The sequence below is a fragment of the Linepithema humile genome, chromosome 1, assembly GCF_040581485.1.
Source record: "Linepithema humile isolate Giens D197 chromosome 1, Lhum_UNIL_v1.0, whole genome shotgun sequence".
NCBI classification, from domain to species: Eukaryota; Metazoa; Arthropoda; class Insecta; order Hymenoptera; family Formicidae; genus Linepithema; species Linepithema humile.
The window spans coordinates 6,013,426-6,037,997 of NC_090128.1; the positions used below are offsets into that span (position 1 = coordinate 6,013,426).

At 39.7% G+C, this 24,572-nt stretch overlaps 1 protein-coding gene across 5 annotated transcripts in view; it reads left to right on the forward strand.

Annotated features, from left to right (window-relative positions):
- Positions 1 to 24,572, forward strand: part of LOC105679791 (zinc finger protein 608-like) — a 138,025-nt gene that overhangs the window by 76,466 nt on the left and 36,987 nt on the right. For all 5 annotated transcript variants that reach the window (XM_012380044.2, XM_067361117.1, XM_067361116.1 and 2 more), the window contains one exon: positions 293 to 2,948. In XM_012380044.2, coding sequence (XP_012235467.1) covers positions 1,158 to 2,948 — 1,791 coding nt within the window. In that variant the 5' untranslated portion in view covers positions 293 to 1,157. The remainder of the gene's footprint in view (positions 1 to 292; positions 2,949 to 24,572) is intronic.

Sequence of the window (24,572 nt, forward strand, 5' to 3'; positions counted from 1 at the left end):
ATAAAAATAGAGATAGATAGTGGTATGTTTAATTAATGAACATAATTTTTCGGAGTAAATACGATAAAGTAGTCAACTTCCTGTATAATATTGATAAACTTTAATAAATATAAAGATAAAATACAATTTTGTAAAATTGAATAAAATTGCAAACGGTATAATAAAGTTATAAGACGAATAAATAATCAGACATGTACGGAGACGTGATAATCGCGGGCTGATTCACTAAATGTTAAAGTAATCGTTACACACTTCACGTCGATCTGACGAGAATCTAACTTGCGTGTTACAGATCGGAAGCACGTCGACTAGCCGAGGCGCGGTTCTATCGGAAGAACGAAGAGAAGAACCGCACGCTAGGCTGACGCCGCTCGGGAGGATCATTTCAGAGGACATGGCTTAACTCGCGACACGCGGGAGACACAAGAGGAGAGAGAGAGAGAGAGAGAGAGAGAGAGAGAGAGAGAGAGAGAGAGAGAGAGAGAGAGAGAGAGAGAGAGAGAGAGAGAGAGAGAGAGAGAGAGAAAGAGAGAGGAGCTTGGCCGGCGACGTCACCTCGCTACCATCCTCGGATCTCAGGATTTCCGAGAGCGCGGATGGTCGCCGAGATTTCCTACGACGTTGGAAGTAATCACGAGTGGTGTCGGGTGGTGTGTTCGTGATCGCGTCGAAACGGAGGGGCAGTGTTGTTAGTGATCGTGGTGTCGTGTCGGGGATGTCAGTGTGTTGTCGGTGAAGAGTGGTGAGAGATATATCGAGCAGCTACTCGTCCCGGCTCCGCGAGTAAGAATTAACGACGGGGGTAAGAGTGCTGAAGAGGAATTAAGGTGGATAAGCTCGTACACGCGATAAGAGAAGAAGACGGCACGGAAGAGAGAAGGAGAGCGAGAGAGAGAAAGAGAGAGAGAGAAAGAGAGGGGGGAAGTAAGGGAGAAAACGAGATACAGCCAGGATATATATTCGCGAATTACGTTGAGAGTAGCCGCGAGAAAGTGAGTGATGTGTTCGATGGACGAGGCGCGTCTCGCGGGCGGTGGTCGGGGTAATGATAACGCGTGTAATCGCGCGCGCTGCCACTGCTACTTAGGATCGAAAGTGAGAAAAGGCGGGCAGTCGGTGACCAGGCTGGCGGGCGCCGGGGAAACGTTTCCAAGGGCATGGCGACCACGCCACTAGGCGGTCGCCTCCCTAACGTAAACCGCAAAGGACCATCTCCGTGCGTCGGTGGTGGTGGTAGCAGCAGTAACAGTAGTAATAGTAATAGCAGCGGCGGTAACGGCAACGCCAATAACGGTAACAACGGCCTCAACTGCGGGAGCAGCGGAAGCAACAACGGTTTAGGCAGCGGCAACACCGGCAGCGGCGGTCAATCGAGGAGGCAGGAGAGAGCGCTGGTCGGCAGGGAACACCGCGATCATCGTCACCACCATCATCACCATCATCACCATCATCACCACCATCATCACCATCATCAGGGTCGGGACAAGTCATCCACGTCGTCGTCGTCGTCGTCGTCGTCGTCATCGTCATCGTCCGGCCAGCAGCGTGAGCCTAATAAAGCAAGCACAGTGGCTGCTAACGCCGGTGAACTGGATCCGGCCGCGACGAATGCGACCAATAACTTCGAGTACGACGACAACGAATGGGACATCGGCATAGGTGACCTGATAATCGATCTTGATGCGGACATTGAGAAGACGAGGGACGAGAAATTGAGCTCGGGGACAGGCATGGCTTCTACGCCTGCCTCGGCAGCATCGGCACCGAATAACGCGAATCATCATCAGTTACAGAACTCAACGAGCGGCCTCAACTCTTCCAATTCCTCGTCCTCATCCGTCCCGTCGGCTGGCACGAACGCCGGTAGTCAATCGTCGTCATCCACCTCGTCATCGTCGTCGTTGTCGTCGTCCTCCTCATCGTCCTCGTCATCGTCGTCATCGTCGTCCTCTTGCGGCGTAAACTCGTCGTCGGCGCTCTCCAATAGTCCCGGGAGCGGCAGCGGCGGCGCGAACGGCGCCGGCAATACGAACGGCGCCGGTAACGCGAACGGCACCGCAACTGTGGTCACCGGTCCCGGTAACAAACAAGCGTCGGGCGTGAACGTGAGCGGCGTCAACGCCGTCCACGGTAACGCCGGTAATCCCGGCAAGATGGCCGTAGAACACTCGGCCACCGTCGACAAGGGCCTCAAGATGAAGATCAAGCGTACGAAGCCCGGCACCAAGACAAGCGAGGCCAAACACGAGATCGTCAAATCGAACGAGATCAACGGCACCGCCTCGTCGCAGGACTCCAACAACGGCACCGCCGCCTCCTCGACTTCCTCATCCTCCGCAGCCGGCTCAACGTCCGCGTCGGCCGCGGTCGCGCAGAACTCACAGAACTCGGAATGCGGTGGAGCCGGCGGCGGCCAATCGTCCTCGTCGAATAAATCGAAACCGAGTCACTCACCGGCGTCGGCCGGCGGCACCGGTGCCGCGCCTTCGTCCACGGCCGGTTCCAAGCGTGGTTCAAGCGGCCATCGGCGCGATAAGGCGCGCGACAAGCACGAGAAGCCACAGAGCAATCACACACCACAGCAGACCAAACCGGAGATGAACGGCACCGCGCGACCGGCACCGCAGAGCCAAAATTCCGCTGGCGGCGCGACCCAGTCTCAGGGGCCGACGCCGGCCGCCACGGCGCCACAACAGACCCAGGGACCACCGCCCAGCTCAAGGACAGGTTTCTCCGTATCACAGGGCCCCGGGCCGCCTGCGACTAGCGCGGCGGCGCCTTGTCCGCCGCCGAGTCCGGCGAGCGCTACGGCGGCCGGCGCGGCGGCCAAGCCCGAACAGACCAAGGTCGCCGCGGTGCCGGGCCCACCGCTTACGACGCCTGCCGAGGAGGCCATGGACACTGCCGCGAGTCCTCCGCCTGCGAAGAAAATAAAGACGGAACCAAAGGTAAGTGAAACCGAACAAGTTGCTATACTTCGTATCGTCGATTATATCCGGCGATTAATGTTGCCTTATTAACGTTCGCGACAAACACATAATGTTGTTTCTTGCGAAATTTCGAATAAATCTTTTTTTTACACGGAGGAAAAGGAACATATTTTGAAACTATCAAATTTTAACATTTCATAAGCTAGCGATAAGGCTTTAAATTCAAATTAGATTGACAGAAGTAAATTTGCTACATATTCAATTGCATTTTGCGACAAATAATCTCTCACTAAATTTCGCAGGGGAAAACATTATATAATTATGCATTGATGTTGGAACTGTGCGATGCCTGTTGATAAAATTTCGTTTTTCAAAAGAGGGAAAGATATTTGTATTTGAGTCTTCTTTCTCGTTTGAAACGATAAAGCAAATAAAATTGCGCCGACTCTTTCTTCGTGCAAGAAATGCGAAATACATTAACCGGAGAAACGGGTGAATTTTCTTCCTCTCTTGTGACCGCATTACAACCGGATATGTAATGTTGATTTCCGGCAGCTCGTTAACTACCAGTTGAGGCGACCCCTCCTCCGATCGATATCTTTGCCTCGTCGGCGACGACGCGTAACGCTCGTACGCACCTTACTCGCTCGCGCCGTGGTGAGAGCCGGCACGGAATCAATTACGTAAGTTCATATGCATAGATCGTGAGCGGACCACGACTGAACGATAGTTTCGCATAACGCATTCGCGTGCACACGTCCTCCACTACATCTCGTTACGTGTTAGGAAAAAAAGTTTATCTGAAACAGGCAAAAAATTATAGCAAGACTACGATAACCTTTGAGATAACTTTAGGATAAGTCTGAGCTACCAAAAAATTCTAAGAAAAATTTCGAATATATCTAGCTAAGAAAATGAACAACCAATTACGTAAAATAATTCAAAACTTAATATCTTTTGTGTCAATATTTATTTTTTTATTAGATAAAAATATTTAATGATAATTCAAATCGTAGTTAAAGGAATTCTTTTCTCTGCTTGAAAATTGAAATAGAAACAGTGATGAAATTGCGGAGATTACTGCGACATTTTTCTATTTTTCACATTTCTTTCTATGTTGGAAACTTTGAAGAGTTGATATGATTTCGATGTTTTTATGTATTTATTTGCATTCTACGTCGAAGAAGACTATCGCCGTGACATTTAAATAAATAAATTCGCTATTTGAACACGACGGGAACATTATTGTAAAATACGAGGTTTGGTTTCTATCGCGGAATGTCGCAACTCGTGCATATGTATATCTAAAAATAAAACGCAAAGCGAAAAATATCGTTTGAGAGATACGGGCGAGCGCCATAAATAAATCTCGTTGCGCGCGCCACGTTCCTTCGATCCGCAGCCATCAAAAGTTGTGCATTATTTCCCCTCGAAGAGCTCTATAACGTTATCGCATTTTACGGTTGGCCGAACGTGACGAGCGGGGGTGAGTCTTCTTGCTGTGGATGCACAAGCTCGATGACGACGAATTTTTTTTTTCTGTCGCTCGAATTGTTGGACTCTTGCTTTAACTTGTCATATGCCTGTTGCGCAAATTTACGCCGTGTATACTGCGTTTTATGGTTTATCTTTTAACGCACGCGACCGAATAATAAAATATCTTACTATTTATACTTAAATTTAAATATTTTTTAGAATGATATTTGCGATTTTAATAAGATATTGAAACCAAATTATTGAGTAACGTTTGCAAAAAAATATTGTTCACTTTATATTCCGCGATAAATGTCATTGGAATTGCAATGTAGCGCGTACACGGCACAGTGTGTATACACGCAAGTCGTGAAATCCACACTTTTTCCAGAGACCCTCGGTGTCTCTCTCGCCTTGGCATACATCGAGACCCGTCGTCGTTGTCATCGTCGTCGCGTTTGTACGTGCTCGTTCGCAACCTTGTTCGCGAGCCGTGTAACGCCGGACACGTATTCGCGCGTCAATCAACTCGCGTACGTGTCGCGGATGCGCTCACGACTCGGCTTGGCTGCAACAAAATTGGGAAAGCGCGCGCGTATGTGAACGCACGGCGGAAAACTCTACAACACTCGAATGTACACGATGTGTTAACTGTTGAATGTTTCGGTTAAATCTAATGGAGATTCCGTACATTGTAAAGAGGTTTTCGCGTAATGTCGTGGAAAAAGAATTAACTGCGTTGCAACAAAATCGTGAACTCGCGAATACACTGAAGGCTCGATCATGAATATCAATTTGTTGGAGACAAAAAACAGGAGAGGTTTTACCAAATTGTAATATTGAGTTGCTGCGCAAAAATAATGATCAATTTTATATAAAATACTTACAGAGTTTTATGTTTAATGTGCTTATTTTATGACTCGGTAAATTGATAAATTTTTTAACGTTTTTTCTTCGCTGCGCTTATGTTAATTTATATGTACAAACTATGCACTCTATAACTTTTTAACAAAATGATGTAAATTTTCCAAATCAACTTTACATAAATCACATAAAATATTGCTGCTATAATGTTGCGCGGCACATTGTTGTGTGCATTGCACTGAAAGTGCAAAGTTCAATGAAAACAGAAATTGACTCCAACCACTTTTACTCTTTGTATGATGATTACCGCGCGAGTATTTTCGCTTGACTCTTCTCGTCGCTACTCACGGTTCACGGCAGTTGCTTTATCGAAGTCATTTTGAAAGTATACTGACACGTTGATACACAGCCAATTGACTCGCGTCATCTATTATTCGCCGCCCGGTTCGGCGAGTGACATCGATACGAATGCTCTCGTCCTGTAACAGCGGTGTCATTACTTTTGCACGCTATGATTTGCCGCGGTATTATTAATGATATATCGGCACACGATCGTCCGAGAGGTAATATTTAACAAACGTATATTCACATACAACAAACGATGCCTCACAGTGCACTGTTCTCGATTAAGCTCCAATCTCATGGTTTTAATATTGTCGCGATTTCTCAAAATGTCACTTTAAATGTGTTTTATCAATCTTTAATTTACTGTTTTCTATTCTTAACTTTCAATATTTAATGATATTATCAAATTATCTTTTAATTATTAATTATCAAATTATCTTTTAAATATTTCTTTTTTTTAATTTTAACAACTGTCAGTTGTCAAATTTGACTTTAAATAGTTTATTCGCGTTCTTAATTCAACGATTTTGAGAAGCATATGAAGAAGGTAAATTTAGATTATTAGATTTATTAAGATTATTAAAAAAATTATGGCGCCCGTTACAGCGGCATCGTTTAATCCCCTGTTGATAGATTTTAATAATGCGCGGTTAATCGCGGACCGCAATAAACGAGCGGATTAATACGGGGACAAGAGTCCGTTTGACGCGTCGTTTGATAAATATTTTTGATCGCGCCCTCGCGTCGACTCGAAATTGACGCTCATCGATGTCGGAATGGGTACGGGGGCTGGGCGAGAGCCGAGGGACATGGCATGGTAGCTTGAGCAAAGTGGCATCGTCGAATGCTCTGTGCACCGAGGGGAATAATCCGTTATATCCCTAGTATTGAGCAGAGGTTCTCAAATTTGTGATTCTTCGATACATATAGCGGTATCCAATGCTGCTCGAACGACATTTTAAGCGGTTGAGATCAATAAAATTTTGCCACGATTATTATTGCTCTATTTATTCTTCACATGATTTGTTATATTAAACGTTTAAAGAATTTTCATTTTGCTTTTCCAAATGTTTCAATAAATTAAAACATTTACTCGATACGTGTCATATAATAATATCGCGGTTAGACCGCTAAAGTCATTACAAGTGAAATAAACAAATACTTTGAAAAATATGTGCAGTATTTTATGTACATTAGTTTACATTCAGACGTTGCCTTTGTCCTACCGCTCGGCTTATATAAATTAGCAAGGCAAATTTATTTTAATCCGTGAAAGTGTACTGCAAAACTTGTTAAATCAAAAGCTTAAACTGTTTACTGCGATGGTATGCACGCTTAATTAAAAGTTCCATTATTTTTATGTTAATTCGGCACGCCGTTAAAAATTATATTGTTTGATGTTTTCACTAGTCACATCATGAAAAGCGTGCCGATAAAGGGCAAAGTGATCAATCGCAAGTTTTAATTGTCGTAAACTTTCGGGTCAATTGAGTTATTGGTTTTTGCCGACGTGTCATACGCTCTCTATACATTACAAATGTGTGTTCATTCCGCGCGCCGCATTATTCACCGTCTCGTGTTTATAACTACTTACAAATATCGGACGGACGGTTTCCAATTAAATGAAACCAGTTAGCGGACGTCAACCATATCTCTCCGTCTCTCTTTCTCAATCCTCCCCCCCCCCCTCCCTCCACCCCTATCTCTCTTTCGCTGCGTACAGTCTCTTCGCATATCAACGCCGCAAAAGCGACAGCGGAATAAACAGATTACATTCTTTCCGGAACACATTTTTGCCCCAAAATTTACTTCGTGATACACACCCATTTCCCGCACGCTGTCACCCTCCCACATTTAACCCTTCTACTGCGCCATCCCCACCTAAGCGAGCGTCGCGACGTCGATGCAGGCTGCACAGTGCCATCTTCGTGTCCGCGCTTTCGCCTTTTCCACTGCGCGAATTTCCCCGAAGCCACCCCTGCACCCTCTTTTCCACTCTTCTCGAAACCTCTCTTTCTCTCGCTCTCTCTCGTTCTCTCTCAGCTTTGCACAGCTTTCACGGGGTTGGCCCACCAGGTTGATTCGTCGACGAACGGTCGGGCAAGGTTTCGTTTGTGATGGTCGACGAGCCCCTAGAAGCGTGCTGCCGGGATCTATATCGGTGTTGGTGCGCCAGAGCTGGTTGTGAATTTTCCGTCGCCCCTGGCAAGCAAATTGCATCACTCAAGAACTCTGTTTCTGTTAGTCTCATTTGTTAATCTTGAAGAATATAAAGCAAAACTTGCATTCTCCAAGTATTATGTAGTTAGGAACTTTTAATTAATACCTTATTCTATACCTTACTGCATATTCTTCTCAGATATAAATATATAATAAAATAACATTTGAAATTTTAAAATGAAAAAAGAATCTAAAAAGTTTAATAAATCTTTCAGCAATTTTTTTCTCTTTCAATTTTGGCACGAGTCTTGAAAAATGAATCAGTGAATTTCACTTGAATATCTCTCTCTTTCTCCCTCTCTCTCTCTCTCTCTCTCTCTCTATATATATATATATATATATATATATATATATATATATATATATAAAATTAATAATATATATTTAAATTGTCTATTTAGAAACAATTTTTGTTCGTGAACAATCCAGGATTATTTTTCTTTTCTAAAAATTCGGCTTTTCTTAGCGTTTGCAATTATACTTTTCGCAAGTAACGAATAATTGAGGAAATAATAAAATATAGAACGTGTAAAAATAACGAGTAAAAATTAAGAATGATCTTTCTCTAATTAAATTAGCAATACTGCTTTTTTATCTATTAGCGATATTTATTAAAAAGTATTTGCAATTTTCTTCATAGATTATTGAAAAATGTCTTATTATAGAAACGTAATTTTTTGAACTACAAAAGTGACAAATGTATTTTTTCTTAATTTTTCATACTGTAAGCACAATGTTGCTTGTTTAATTTCTCATGAGCGATTTTCGTTTTTTTATCGAAAAATTAAATTTAAGATGATGTGATTTGTATATTGGCGCAATTATCTCTTCTCAATGGTTATTTGTTTATTTCTTTGGAAATGTGCGATGTCGAAACGAATTCCGCGGCTCCTAGACCCAGCCCTGGCCGGTAGCGTCGCTATCACCAGCAGTTCGAGTGAAATTGGGGTGGTAGAGAGAGCGAAAGATAGAGAGAGAAAGCGAGAGGGAGAGGGATACAACTGTGTGTCGGTGGGGAAATGTTGTAGGAGCGGCAACGGGGGTGCAAACGGCCGGGATACAGGGCGAGAGAGGGTGGCGACGTAGGATGGAGGGATGGGGGGTGAAATCAATACTCTGCGGTCTCCGCCCCCGGGAGTACACGGATGAATACACGGACAAACACGAGCGCCGACGAGGGTAGCTCGTCGGATTTCGCCCGTGGTGGTGCGCTGTGCTCCGCGTTCCGTTTTCGTCCTTTTCCCTCGCCCTCCGCTCGCGCATCTTTACCCCCCTTGTACTCCTCCCTTTAATAACCCCCTTCCGCCGCTGCATGTCGTCACTGCTTCCTGCTCGTTATGGTTGACTGTCTTACCGGTTGTGGACATCGGCATGTGAGACGCCGTCAAAAGTAGGATTGGCAATTGGCCAATCGCGATCATCGGAGAGAACGCGATCGTTTGGGGATAAATAACGAGGATGAATTGCAAAATCGTTTCGCTGCGCTTCCTCTATATTTTTTTTTTTTTTTTCGCTGCACAAAAATGATTCTTCAAAAGTGATCCCTCGGCGCGGATTTTTTCTGTTTCTCGTTTTGTGTACGCGGCAGCGACAAAAGCGAGCGATACAATGCAATGAAATAACAAAATTGTTGCAACAGGGTGCAATTGAGTTTAGGCTTGAAAAATGTCAATTTCGAGTTTTATACATTCTTTTTGAATTACCGTTTGTAATAAAAGATTTGACAATGATGGACAATTCTCTTTCCGAAGCTTTTTCGTCTCTCAATTTTCAAACACTGATCAAGTGAAAAAGCTGATATTTTAACAATTTGTTTGTATATTTTATTTTTGTTTTATATATCAGATAACTTTGATATTTGTCACAATTAAAACTATTTCCACATTTATATTTTATTTTAAGCAGCGCGTGTATGTATAACTTAAACAACTTTTCAAATTTACTCTTGAAATTTTATTTAAGTAGCTTTCTCATATGTTTCTTCGTATTTTTCTTCTCTAACACAATACGAGAAAACATTCATTATTACTTTGGGATGTTTGCCGGCATACATATTCTCTTAAGAGACTTATGTTAGTACACACCGTGAAATTCGAAAACCATGAACAGGATTTTAAAAACACGGTTCTTCTCATTGTGGTGGACATTATCTCCACTTAGTGGATGATATTCTTTTTTTTTTAGCTGTGCCACCATCCGCCGCGGCAGTGGTTTTAAAATTTACTTCGCGCACGCCGGAAGAAACGTCCACCTGACGCCGTTTTAGAATTACGGCGCGAGTTGTAAAGCATGGCGGCGAAAGAGAAAGAGAGAGAGAGAGAGAGAGAGAGAGAGAGAGAGAGAGAGAGAGAGAGAGAGAGAGAGAGATAGAAGGGAAAGGGAGAAATGCGCTTTCATCCGAACGACGTCCTAAAAAGATCTTTCATAGTCGCGACGCGGCGAATGCCGTTAGCTCTTTTTCTCGGTCGACGTTCTCGCCCTTTTCACGCTTGTGCGATAACGCGAGCGAAAAACCACTGCTCTTTGAATCGACATTCTTTTTGTCACAGTTATAATTACACGTATCAAAATCATAGGTATTGAATTCAATATACCAAATTTACCGGCAAAAATAACACGCAGCGAATAGAAATAGAGATATTTATTTTATTCTATGATCTAAAGTAGTAAAGCAATAATGTAGATTGAATCATACTTATTTCTTAATATTTTTAACGATGTAATATATTTTTTTACTTTTGTGTAATTGGTCATTATATCTTTTAGTCTTAAGCGCTTCATCTATTATCAATTTTATTATTTTCTCAACGCTTAACAAATATGATTCACTATTTCGCTACGATACAATCTGCTATTAAATGACGATTAAGGAGATAGTTAAAGATGGAAGCGGCGATAGGAACTTCGATATTATTATCTACTCTCTATCTGCAGCATCGATGTATCGATTCTCAATTTTCGATATACGATATTCCGTTCACGATCAGTTTTATGGCTGTTCGACGCGATTTCGCCCTCGTCGCACCGCAAAGCCGCAACTTCCATCAGCTAGCCCGACGATATCAGCGGCAGACGTGGGTATTCACGTTCGATATTTCAAACACATCTACCTCATTGTAACTTTCCATTTTCGGATAAATTTGTCGACTCTCTCCGATAGTCTCCGGCGATATTTATAGGATGGCTCGGGAATAGTGCATATTGCCCGAAACATTTAATTTTATAGGGAAAATTCTCGGCAAAAATTCGGAGTGAGAAATTTATAAATTTATAAAGAATTAACCGAGAAGAATAATAGTCACACTTGATAATGGTTTTTTGGAACGGTAGTTTCTAAAGACTACATTAGTAGAAATAATTTTCGTCGTTGTAAAATTTTTTAATTCTAACAATACAAGTAAATTGTTAAATCTCGCATTTATTAACTTATTCGTTTTATTTTAAAAGAAAAGCTACGAATATCGTAACTTTGAGCGTATAATCTTCAAAAGTAGAGCCATATAATTTGGGGAGCAGGGCAAGATGTGTTGATAATTGGGACATCCGGTATTCTTAGCTGTGCGGAGGTAAGCACGCGGAAAAAACAAATGTCGCGACGCGTTGAAAAGTGCCACACCCTCGGGGCAAGACCCTCGGCGTATGCATACTCGAGCGCAGCGGTTCGCACACAAACGCAGGGGTTGGTTAGAAGACACGATAGAGGGAGAGGAAAGAGCAAAGTGAGACGGAAAGATGAGGGCGAAAGAGAGAGTCTCGGAGTGCCATTCTGCTTACAAAGGCACTTGTTCAGAAATGGTTTCAGATATCTGCACATACCACAAGGCAAGCTTGAAATTTGCGACTGTCTTTTCGTGCGCATTATATTTAGTTTTTATTCGTTTATTTCTCGCACATCGCTGATACATAAAACTTGATAGGAATGTCTTATTTTTATTTATGCGTTTATTAATGTAACATTTCAAATTTGCATATCGTAATGATAAACATTAATGTATGGTAAAAAATCTTTCTTTCTTTCTTTTATACATGTATTTATATAGACATATGTTCTTGCTGTTTATCTGAAACATGCTGCTATCATTCGTATCTTTTTGCGCAACACATTCCGAAACAAACTTCTGTTTTTCCGATTACTGTCCGAAGTCGAAACTACATTTCATCTCTTTTGCCATTCGTCGAAAAACACACACCAGCAATCGCGAAGGGATGAAACGTTACGCTGCGACGGGTATAAAGGGGTGGAGGGGCGATTATTGAGAGCATGAGATTTCGAAAGAATGAAATCCACCGAGAACGATTGCGATCCCGCGAAAGGGGAGTATTGGTGCGCTTCTCTGTGTGCTGTTTGAGCCGAGGGTAAAGTAAGAGGTTGAAGCACTAGGGGATTGGGGGAAATGGCGAGGAGTTTCCGAGGGTGTCAAGGGTGTCCGCAGGGAAGTCGGCGATTCCCTTCAAGCCGGAGGCACGAATAATACGCGAATTTCTCGAGGAGAAGGGTTCATGATGAGCGATCGCAGTAATTAAGCGTCCGTTGTAATTAAAACGCCACTTGCTTCCAGTCCCGCACTTCTTTTTTTCTTCATCGTTTCTCCTTTTCTGCCATTGGCAGCTGTTCCTTTTCCTAAGCTCTCGTTTGCGAACGTAGATAAAATAATGCTTCGTTGACGGGATGTTTGATGCAATAATAGAATACAATTACTTCACCATCGGCGTAGCGTCTTAAAGTGATCTCAAATGCGACATTAACCGTGTTATCCTACATTTAAGAACAGTTACGCGACGAAATTATTGAATAAAATATAATCTCTCTTTAATTGTACGCAATCGATTTGTAGCAGCAGTTTTGCAGCGTTTTACTAAAAATTAATTTCACCTTTCCCAGCAAAAATATTTTCTTAAATCTTTCACTTTTACATTTTTCTTAATAAAACCTAGTTTTTTTAAAGAGAGAGACTTTATATTTCGCGTTTATGAATTCTAAGAAGCTTAACCAAATTAAAATTGAAAGTAAATAAATAGGAAGCATTGTTTGTCATTTATTTTTCTAATCATAAATTGACATTAAGCATGCGAGAACATTTTCATCTGTCTCTAACGCTGAGTGAGAGAGAGAGAGAGACAGAGAGAGAAGGAGAGACGTTAATATATTTTGAGCGCCTCAGATTGCGCTCGTTCGGGTCGAGGTGAACCTCGCGATCCCTTCTTCGATAATTCCAAAGTGCCTATCTTCTGCGCATCACACAAGAGAGGGTAATGTCGGCGGAGTTCCATCGAGAACAGTGGATTACCATTATTGACGGCAGAGGGGCGAAAGGGGGAAAGCAGAACGTTTCTCCAACATACCGAGCTCTCTCCCTCCCTCTCAGGTCTGTTTGAATATTAATCGACCTATTTGACTTATTTATCAGTCTTTTCGTGCTACGAACACAAATGGTGCTACCGAATCCACAGCGTATTTGGAGGGTAGAGAATTCTTTTCAAAAGACATAAAACAACTGTTCTACGGTCGTAAGCCGAGGGTAGCGTGTGCTGTCGTGTGCGCAGAGTATCTCGGAACGACCGCGCGTCATGCATTGTGCAACAAGACGAAGACTAGGATTAATTATATCGCAATGAACACGCAGATTCTGCGCATTTATGGTATCGGCTGAATAAACACAACAGACATTTTTTTCTAATAAAGAGCGTGTTATTAAAATTAATCATGCAAAGTATTTGTTACAAGTATATTTATCGATACGAGGTCAATCAATCTTGTTTTTCCAACATCAGTGATGTCAGATTGATAATTCGCCTCAATTGTTTAACTTTTCTGCTAATTGATAAATTAATTTAATTAACATCCGCTCGTGCAAAATATATAATACAAATTGCACTATAAATAGACAAGCTTTCGAAAATTGCGATAAATGTTTGCGTAATGATAACATTTTCACAATTTTCATATTTTTATGCAATCAAGAAGACGAGCGGTTTGAATTTTGCTTTTTACGATATTATATTTTGCATTGCTTTTTGAATATCCTATGAATATTATATGACAATCAAATACGTATAAGGATGCATCTTGACTACAAAGCGATATACAACGAACATGGCGAATAATTTATCGGCACGGTCTAACGTTCTCCCCTCGCGTGTACCGCGTGCGCGCGATTGTCGACTCAGTTTTAGGGTCCCGTCATCGCGGTTAAGCTCGTTACATCCGGGCACGCGAGCAGCTTAGTCATGCGTGTCTCTTACGCAAACACAACCGCGCCTGTACACTAAGCAAAATTGCTCATTTGTCGTTTTAATCGCCGCTTTTGTATCGCATTTTGCAGTCCGAAATGTCGAAAAGGACGATCGCTAATCGCTAATCCAGATCTTTCGCTCGATAGTGCTGTCACGCATGTATCTTTTGAAATATTAAATAATTATTTTTGGCAATATCCAGTATTATGTCACAAATGTCACAAATGTCACAAATGTCACATATTTCAATGAATAATAATATCAGAAATTTTTGCAAGCTTTAAAATTTTGGAATTAAAAAATTTTATATTTCAATGTAAAAGATTGTAAAAAGAAATTGGATTTATTAAGAAACATTAATATTAGTCACAGGATTTTTATCTGAACGATTATATGTTTTAAGACAACTTATCGATAAGCATTTGCAGTGAAAATTGATATGATATCCCAGAGCACTTCAGTTCGAGCCATTTCATCATAGGATTCTTGGACTTGCAAAATCGAAAGAATGATGGGCGGAAAGAAACGCCGGAGATGTAACGCGGCAAGGGAATTCTATTTGAGTTATGGTTCTTCCCATGTCGCACGATCGTCGGGAGTCTCGTGTTCGCGTTCCTTATGTTCCTCCACCGCTGCACGCCTCTGTGTATCGTACATATGTATCTGCTGCTGCGAGCAACAGCACACAAAGCGGTTATCTATGTAAATCGCGAAGATACGGAGTAGGAAAGGATTTCTACATGGTGTCCTGAACATGACGCAGCCTTGTTTTTATGAATTTTTCACTGAATTTCTAATCGTAATGATTCCTTAATAAAAATTTGAAAGAGCAATATCTGTTTTTAATGCACTTTAAGCTTTATTGTGAAAATCATCTCGAGGATTAAACTTTAATCAAAATTCTACTCATTCTTTAATGCTCGAATTATCGCTTTACACAGGTTGACTATTTAAATAGATAACACATTGCGTGATTCTCGGAATATTCCGTATACGCGAATGAGGGCGGAATAATGGAACGGAATACAAACCAGTCCGGATTTTCATCGCGACTCCGTCGTTGACTTTGAGAAATAGAGCTGGAATGTGGGTAATATAAAACGGAGTATTCTAAATCTAGCCGGAACGCGCTGTTATTAAGTGCAGCAGTACCATGTCTAACATTCGAGGGATTAAATTGTTCATTCGTGATTAATGGCCTCTTCCACCACCTTCCCATCTCCACCCCTCCGCTCAATTCGCTTTCATTAATTTCGCTTTTTGTCCGCGTCGGAAAGGTCGACTTCCGCGTGGTGACAATTATCTTCTTAATTACGCTAACAATAGTTGGAATGAAGATCATTGTATTAACTATGCTGAAATATCTTTACTTTTTATTATTTATTAAATATATTGAAAATACTGCATTAAAAAAAAAAATTAAAAAAATTTGTGAGAACAAATTACTTTTTTTATTTTTGTTTTTATTAAATAAATAATGGAAATGCTTTGAAAATTCAATCTGTCTGTTTTTGCTATTTTGTAATTTTATATAAATTAATATAAAATAAAATTCTTTGCATATCTAGATATTTCCAATATTAATTAGATATACGATTGTGTTTTTAATGGCGAATGAGATGTCAGTGATACGTAATAAATTTCCGATCAATCTAACGTAGTAGTGAAACGAAGAGAGGAATCACAGTGAAATGGCACGCGGTTCTACATGTAACACGACTACATGGATGTGGGTTAATTACGCCGGGAGACAAACGACTTAATTCCTCCCGATTAATTAAGGCCGTCGCGTAATTTCTCCATCCGGCCCGTGAGTCAGCGCAAGGCACGTCGGGTGTATAATTTTTCTGGCGATTGACAGAAGATGTCTCGAAGAATGTCGATACGAAGACAATATTAGCGCTGTGGAATCCTAAGATGATGAAAAGATTTATTAAGGATAAAACAAAGGAGAAAATTTCATTAAGATTTAATTAAATTTCCACCATTCTCTTTGTGTTTCACTTTTTAAATTGTTCGCTTGGATAACTACTTTACATTTTGTCGTATTTAATAAAACTGTGACAATTGCAAAATATCGGAATGATAAAATGAAAGAAAAGGAAAAAGCAGCATATTATTTTTTTTTTACATTTAAAACTTCTAAGCCAATGGAAAGCAGTGTCGAAACTGCTGAAATATATTACGGTCCATTTGCAGCATGCTTGATTACCGATTTTTCCCTTCGTTTGAGACTTGGGCAATTCCCAAACAGTTCATTTGTCAATATTCTTAATAAAACTACAGAATGATGGGAAAGCAGAGTCGAGGAAAGCTGAAGTCTGAGGGAAGATATTGATGTCGAAAGTCACGATTCATTTTTCAACCAATACAGTCGACTACTTTTTTCCCCTTCGTGAGGCTTTGAGGACCCCTTGCTTACATGGATATTTTATATTTTGCCCTGCTATATATTCTTAATAAAACAATACAGTATGAAGCGTAGCGCCGCGGACGTGAAACCTGAGAAAAGGATACCGATGTTATTATAAGATACTCGTGTTTCAAGTAACGTTCCATTTTCAGTATTATAACTTTTTCTTTCCTCTATCGAAGGAAATTCGCTTGCGTAGTCTGGATATCGCTTGCCTTTGTTCGTATTATCCTCTTAATAAAACTGCAACAGAACGAAGAATACATGCGAGTTAAAAAAAGAAGATCCAATCGATCGGTTTTTTTCTAAATGCCATTCTATAGCAGTTTCACAATTTTCTTCTTTAAATAAAAACCGCGTGCAATCTTAAGCGTCTCAATATTGCTGTCATTCGCTTTCCAGTTTATCTAGTAAGATATTGCGTTCTCACAGCGGATACATTAGGGGTAGGTAATTGGAAATATCGAGCGAGCTTTACGTCATCGTGTCTAATGCGAAATCACTGGAGCGAGCGGCCACTCGAGCGTGAAATGTCCGGTGCCTATCATCAACAGTTACGAGTCAGTCGGCGGATATAAATATCGATAAAACATCATAAGAGACGATAACGGTGATAATGGGCATTCGTTCTTTCACGCGCGATAACGCGCGCCACGAATTTATTCGCTGCTCGCGCTAACGGGGCCATCGCACGTTCCCATAATAGGAACATCGATGCCACTTAAAACCGATTGGTTAGCATTAACCGTGATTAACCCCTATAGTCTAATAGAACCCGCAAGTAACGTGTTATATACATACATACATACATACATACATACATACATCATGACGGACTTCTGTTTCCTTTTGCATTGACTTCAAAAAAGTCGCGCAATCATAAATCATCGTGACCTGAATTCTTAAAAATGTACTAGTCAGCAAGATAAATATGCATTAGTTTGTAGCACTAATCTAGTTTTGATAACTAGCGTCGACATACTTTCTCGCAAGAAAAAAATCATTTATTCACGAGAGATTGGATAAATTTTCTTTCGTCAAGCTCGAGTTATAGAATAACAAAGAATCGCTAATTAGACTATTGTGATTGAAATCGCCAATCATGAATTACAGATGAATAATTGAATATCTAAGATGTTTTATTTCCAAAATCCGGTCGTAATATTTTAAAAGTTCGTAGAAGTACAAAAGAAGAATGGGCGTGAATTTCAATGTAATACTTTTTTGAAATATGTCAGAATGGAATCGTTATACCGTTTTATATATTCTGGGATATTTCATAAACGAAGTGATGAAAATTTTGAGATATATTTTCAGCGATTGTCCCACTTTTCAGATTTTAGAACTTTTGCACATCCCATCGCGCTTTACTTTCGTCGACCGGATGTAACATGCCCCGGAGTACACACACGTACGGGAGCCGTCGCGCGCGCGCGTGTCTGTATGTGTGGCCGCTCCGCTTTAACAGCTGCTCGTATTTCATAGTCGCTCGCTGACACCTGAAACACCAGAATATATTTGCCTTCTAATTATTAGTTGTACTTCTGAGTTATGACGATGCTGATAAGCCGCGAAAAGACATCGCTCCGAGGCGCTTTCAAGCATATCATATTTTCTCGACGGGAGATTGTTCCAGTTTCGCAAATTTTTTCTTCTACATGATCTATTTTGTGTTAATTATTTTTAATTTAGACTTTGTCTCTGAAACTGAAAATATACACTATAAAGAATATTTTTGCGGTTTCAAATTTATGTGATTAATATTTAGTATCAAAGTATATATCTTAAAAAGTGTAAAATATCTGAATCATCATTCATAAGAGATTTGAAAGAAATTAATTGGAATGTGTAATGCATATTGATACTTTTTTATTGATACCTTCTATCTATCAGTATTAACTTAAAGCGTTTTTCATACATTACATTCCATTACATATTTCTAAATATTTTATGTGGAGAAAACTTAGTAAAAATAAATTGAATATTTTGATAATTTAGTAGACTGCAAACTGCTAAATACACACATTTGATTTTAACGAATACGCATATAATTATTATCAAGTTTGCGCGAAAGCGATAAAAGAGTCAGAGTTTGCACTCGGTACAAATTCACCTTTTGACTCGCAATATTTCGATCAAAAATTTGAGAAGCATCAGACTGCTTGATACCGTTTCAAAATCGTGGCCTTCTCGACATCTCATTTCGCATTCGCTACTTGGGCGAAAGTTTTAGCGATTCCACGCGAAATTCGACGCAGGGCTACGATGCGGCGCGCGCGGCGGGCAGGTGTGTGTTTATTTGCGCGTACGCGCAAATATTATCTAACCGTGGTCGGCTTACGAAACTAAGCCGAGCGCCAACAGAGTCTATAATGTACACGGAGAGGAGAGAACCGTGGGCCTCGGTCGCCCTGTGCCGCGCTGACAGATGGCGCGGGAAAGCCTCGCCGTGCGAGAATCAATATTCCTGCGGTATATTCCCGACCGTATATACCCGTAACTACTTGGCTGGCTGTGTGCGGCGAGCGCATAGCGTTCGCACAATCTCCGCCGCGCGCGTACTACATTCGCTTTTGCGGTAAAGGATTAAATTCGCGGCATCCCCTGCGCTCTCGTATACCCGCGGCTTCGTAATAGTGATTTTGTAACCGCTCCTTTTCGCCGCAAAAAGTACGCGCGAATTAACCTCCATGGCCCCGAGCTGGAACCTTCACGTTATACATTCTGCTACTCTACTGTTACCGTACGGTGTTGCACTACTTTTATTGTGATAGCCCCGCAAAATTTTTACGCCAACTTTGAGAGCCTTTAGTCGATTTATCTGAACGAAAATAATGATATATATAATAGCAATTTAACAAACTGATTTTATCATAGAAATTATTGTTGGAGAAAATATTCTTAATTAAGGAATGATAATAATCGAAATTTATTTTATTTCGAATAACAATAATGGATAGTGATCTTCGATTTTATTAGTCCATAAACATCGATAGCCTATTAACCGACATGGGACTAAAAACTAAGCTTAAATAGTTCGGAAAAGTTATACGAGAAAACGACGCAATTACCGGCGTTGTACCATTTTAGTGTCGGGTTCTACGCTCGAACGCGCGTTACGATCATAGACGGAGATAGCGAGTTGCGATGTGGTCGACCAGAAAACCGGATCGACTGCGTTGATTACAAATAATGAAATCGTATTTCTGTATTAAATGCAAATAACTCTGTAAAATAGTATTAACCGAGGAAAGAGCTATGCGGAAACGGCAAATCCCGTTGTACAACTCTGTCTGTTACAAAAAAGTCGTATTGCATCCAATTGATATCGAATTAGCGCGCAGAATTTTTATATTGACTTTATTAAGCTGAGCGAAAGGCCAAGTTCGTGTCACATTTGCGATACTTCAAACATTGAAGTTTAACAAATTAAAAAGCTCGGAATTTCCACAGATTTATTCTCGATTAAATGAAAAAGAAAGTCCGACAAAGAAAGTACAACAATTCCGAAGTTTATACACTTATCGTTTCTGACATCTTATTAAAACAATGAGATAATTGAACACTTTGAAATGTTCAATATTTTCCGACGTTTCTCGTTCTCGGAGTTAACGGAGAGTAAACGACCGGGCGATTTTTTGAAGGCCGAAGTGCTCGAACAGTTTCAACAGTAATCACCATTTTCTGTCGGCACTTTTCATTGTGCGATGCCTACTGCGCCGCCTTTTCGCACCGCTTTGGAGGCTTAAGTACATTGACGTGGAAATAGCGGAACTCTCTCTTTTTCTCTTTCTCCCTCGTTCTGGTCGTGTCCTCTTCTCGCTAGGAATCGTCGGAAACTTTGTTGGCTATACCCTCGTCACGAAAGTTCACCGTTCAACTCCCGGAGCAACCCCTGCCTGCTTCCCCAACTGCTTTCCTTGCCGGCTCGTTCCTCTCTCCGTATGTATTAGGTTGTTACGGAAGTTCCGGCTGGTTTTTGTGTAGTAACAATCGCATCTCCGGATCCAATGGCTGTAGAACTCTGGGATTGGGAACTGTCGAGATAAATTTGACAATGCGGCGAGCTGTCGTTCGAGGATCCGAGAATTTGCTTCAATTACAAAGCTGTTTTGGTCGATTCTTTATTAGCAGAAGAATTTTATTGTCTCTTTAGTTTCCCTTTTTTTACGGGTGCAGTTATTATAAAATGAGGAATTGTAATAAAAAGATCAAAGAAAATGCGTGAGTATTATGTGTGAACATTTCACGTGTATGTTCTTTGTGAGAAAGAAACATTAATATTTTAATTAAAAACTTATGAATATTTCAGTCGACAATTTATTTATTACTCACTAATAGTAATTTTATTTAATAAATCTTTTTATTAAATATTTAACGAATAAATAAAATTTATAATTGAAAGAATATGCGTATAAATATTGCGTTATTATTACAAATCGCAATTATAATTGATTATAAATAAATTATTACTTCTCATTGCAGTAGTTATGGCATAAAATTAATAATGAAACAATGTACAATAAGGTTGGATGATTGAATTAATATTTCCATTGAAATATTAGATCACATTATCGTGACCGTTAATAACGAAAGCTTGAAAGTCGATAATTCTCGTGATACTATAAAATATACTATAGTCTCTTTATTCGCTTGCCTTTTCAATTATGCCTTATATTCTTTTTCCCAAGCCCCTTGAAATTATTCCCTATCGATCGACGTTATATATCACTGCGGTGTGTCGTTATTAGAATATCTACATCTAGTATGTGACTAGTAGTAGTGGCGACGAAGAAGTAGAACGAAGAAATAAACGGTCGCGAACACTCTCGGTGCAATTGCATCTAAATTTTTATCGATATTGTCGTGCAGTAAAATCGTCGGATTTGCAATTTTAACTTGGATTGTGATTGGCGAACAAGTGGTAGAATTTTCCGAATTCGAAAGTGACTAAAAATTGTGGAATTCCAATTCCAAACGACACAGTTATGCTATCGATCAACGCGACGCGGCGTTGTGTCATTAGAATATCTACATCTAGTTTGTTCGCAAAGTCGTAGAACTTGCCGCGATAGTATCGCGGTATTATACCACTATTAATTCCAACAGCATGTAGGATGTATGGTAATTGGTTGATATAGACCAAAGAAATATCGATTCCTCGTCACTATAATAAGAATGTACATAGTGTCAGTTTTAAACGATAAATGACTAAAACAGCGAAACAGCTCTGTGATTAACGACCGACTAATGTTTCCATTATTTATCGGACAATTTATCATACATTCAATACGAGAATACTTAATTGTGACAGATAGTCGAGCATATCAATGTTTACGCAGTTTCGATTTGATGTTCTGTAAAATCTGTATTCACTAGAAAATAGTTTTCCGAAAAAAGTATTATTTTAGTAAATTGAGCTATTCTTTAACGAAAAGTCACATATTATAATAATTACAATTTTTTTTTGTTATTTTTACTATTTTATTATTTTACAATGAATATATTCTGTATTCTCTTTTTAGTTTCCGAAATACGATACAACATACAGTGTTCTTTTCCTTTTAACTCAAACCGTCAATTTTGATGTATAACCTTTTATGATTTTCCATTCCGTGATTAGCAAATGTTTCTTATTTTCACGTCGGGTTTATTCCTGCAGTAAATAGAACACGTATGATCTTCTTGGGTGGTTTCAGAATTATTTCTCCCAAGCAAGTTCATTCATAGGCAGCGACGCGCCATTTATCAGCCGGCTAATTAATCAAGACGATAACGGCACTGAAAAATTTACCTACGTATTATATTCGCTTTATCGTATGCATAAACCATTTGCGACAGGGACGGGCATTGTATTTCATTGCGTTGCTTATTTAGCACTTTCGTTGTCAGCGTTTTTCTTTATAATATATACAATATGTAATTTCCGGTCATTTTATGCATCATTAATGATAATTCAGAATTTAAATTCGATTTATATAAAAACGACAAAAAAAGGCTTGTTTTTCTTTTTTGTTCTTTAAGAACTATACGTTAAACAATTCAAAAGTGTTAATGGACTTTTTCAACAAAACGAAGATTCGCGATACAAAAAAATTAATTGTGCAGTGAGAAACATTATCCTAATTGTATTCACAAGCGCTATTAAAACATCACGAACGCTCACATTTTCAGGACATTTATATCGTCGCTTTATGATGCGTGCACGGCATTCCTTTTATCACGTTATTGTTTAGTTTCATTATCGACCGATACGCGGTCGCTTAATTGCGGAAAAATTATTGCTGCGTATCAGGCTTTTACAGGCCTGCCATCGCCTCGTCGCTCCGCCATCGTTACAAAGTCACGCCGAAGCGTTAACGATCGTGACAATTTATTGCTTAACGCCGGCGAGATAACGCAAATAGAGACACGCTCGAGCGTGACGAATGATCTAACCGGATAATTAGAGTATCGATACTTAGGAATTCAAGCTGGAAGCTGGAGCGCTGTCCGACTTTTATAATGTAAGCATTCGCCTTGGCTTTTCCAGACGACCAGCGATGTTAAACGTCAATTAATAGCACGGTTGATCAAATTTATAACAAGCTGCTACAATATTATAATGTTGTTTAATTTTCTGCTTATTACTTTCAAAATAGCAAGTAATTTTGATAATTACACAAATTAGACGAAAATTACATGTTGGAAATATTTGTATTTGTTGCTTTTAATTTTGTCCGACAGTTAAATAATTGATTTTTATGTAAGTTTTATAAAACTTATCTATTTTTTTATTATCACATGTGATCATTGGTGATTACTTCTAAAGTATTCCATTTTTTTAATGATTAAAATATCTTTGTAATATTTCTGTAGATGTTTGTGCTAACGCTAAGTAACTTTTGAGTAGAAATTGCGCGTCACAGCGCGCTGAGAATTTTTTATCACGATCGCACACACCTGTACGAGACTAATTAGACAACTTTTTCCCGCGGCAAAAGTTATGTCGCGCACCTGCAGTGATTTAACGAGTTTGTACATTCAGCCATATCTTCGAAATTTATTTTACAAGCATTTCTGCGTATTGCAGCTGAAACTTATTACTTCTCTGCTTCTTTTCAATATTTCTCATTTACATTTTACATTCCGATAGTTGCGTGCTTCGTAATTTCGTTTGTGCATCAAAGATATCGTGTGCTGTACGTCAATTTATCTCAGAACAAGCATGCATAATTTTTGAAAAACGTTTTTTGCAAATACAAATGTGGAAACTTGGAGAAGAAAAAATGTTTAGACTATACATCTCATGTAACATGATAAACGAAGAGAAATTTGAATGTAACAAAAAAATTAATTGCTATTTTGGGAATTTGTAAGAATTAAAATTGGTAGACACACCACTGCGGCATGTATTACGAACGATTCTACTCGAGCAAGAGGGGGGGATTGTCTAGTATCGAAAGGGATATAATAGGTTTATAATGAGCTGCGTGGGGTCATCTAGCACGATCGCTTTACTTTCTGATGCATCATTGATGTTATGGCGTTCAACAGCCAGCGTGACAGCAATTTTATAGAGCACAATATTTAACTTTTAGCTGTCCAGAAATCCACTCAATTAAAGCTTGATAAATATTTAAATCTTTTTATTCTGTTGCCGCGAAAATATCATTTAATATTTCTTTACCATAAATCTTTTTATTTCTAATTTTTCTCTACCTTAAGACATTTCTAAAAAATATAACGAATATATTCCACATTTCGGGATACCTACTTTAAGAAATGATGGATGAGAATAAGAACAATCGAAAGAGGCAAGATACATTAGACTGTAATACACACTTAATGATTTTATGAATGTAGAGAGTGTAGAGTTAGCATAATAATTTAAAACGAAAGTTAAACTTTAAGAGGGCTCTATAACTAACAGGCTTGAGTTTCAACTTACTGATAGTGTTATTGAAAAAAGTTCGATAATTTTTTTTTTACTCCAAACCAAGTCTATTCATTCTGGCAACATTTGAAGTAACTTCTGCAATTTCATCTCTCTCTTTATCATAAAACTTTTGCACGATTTTTTGTTAACTTCGACACCACGAACATCATTCATC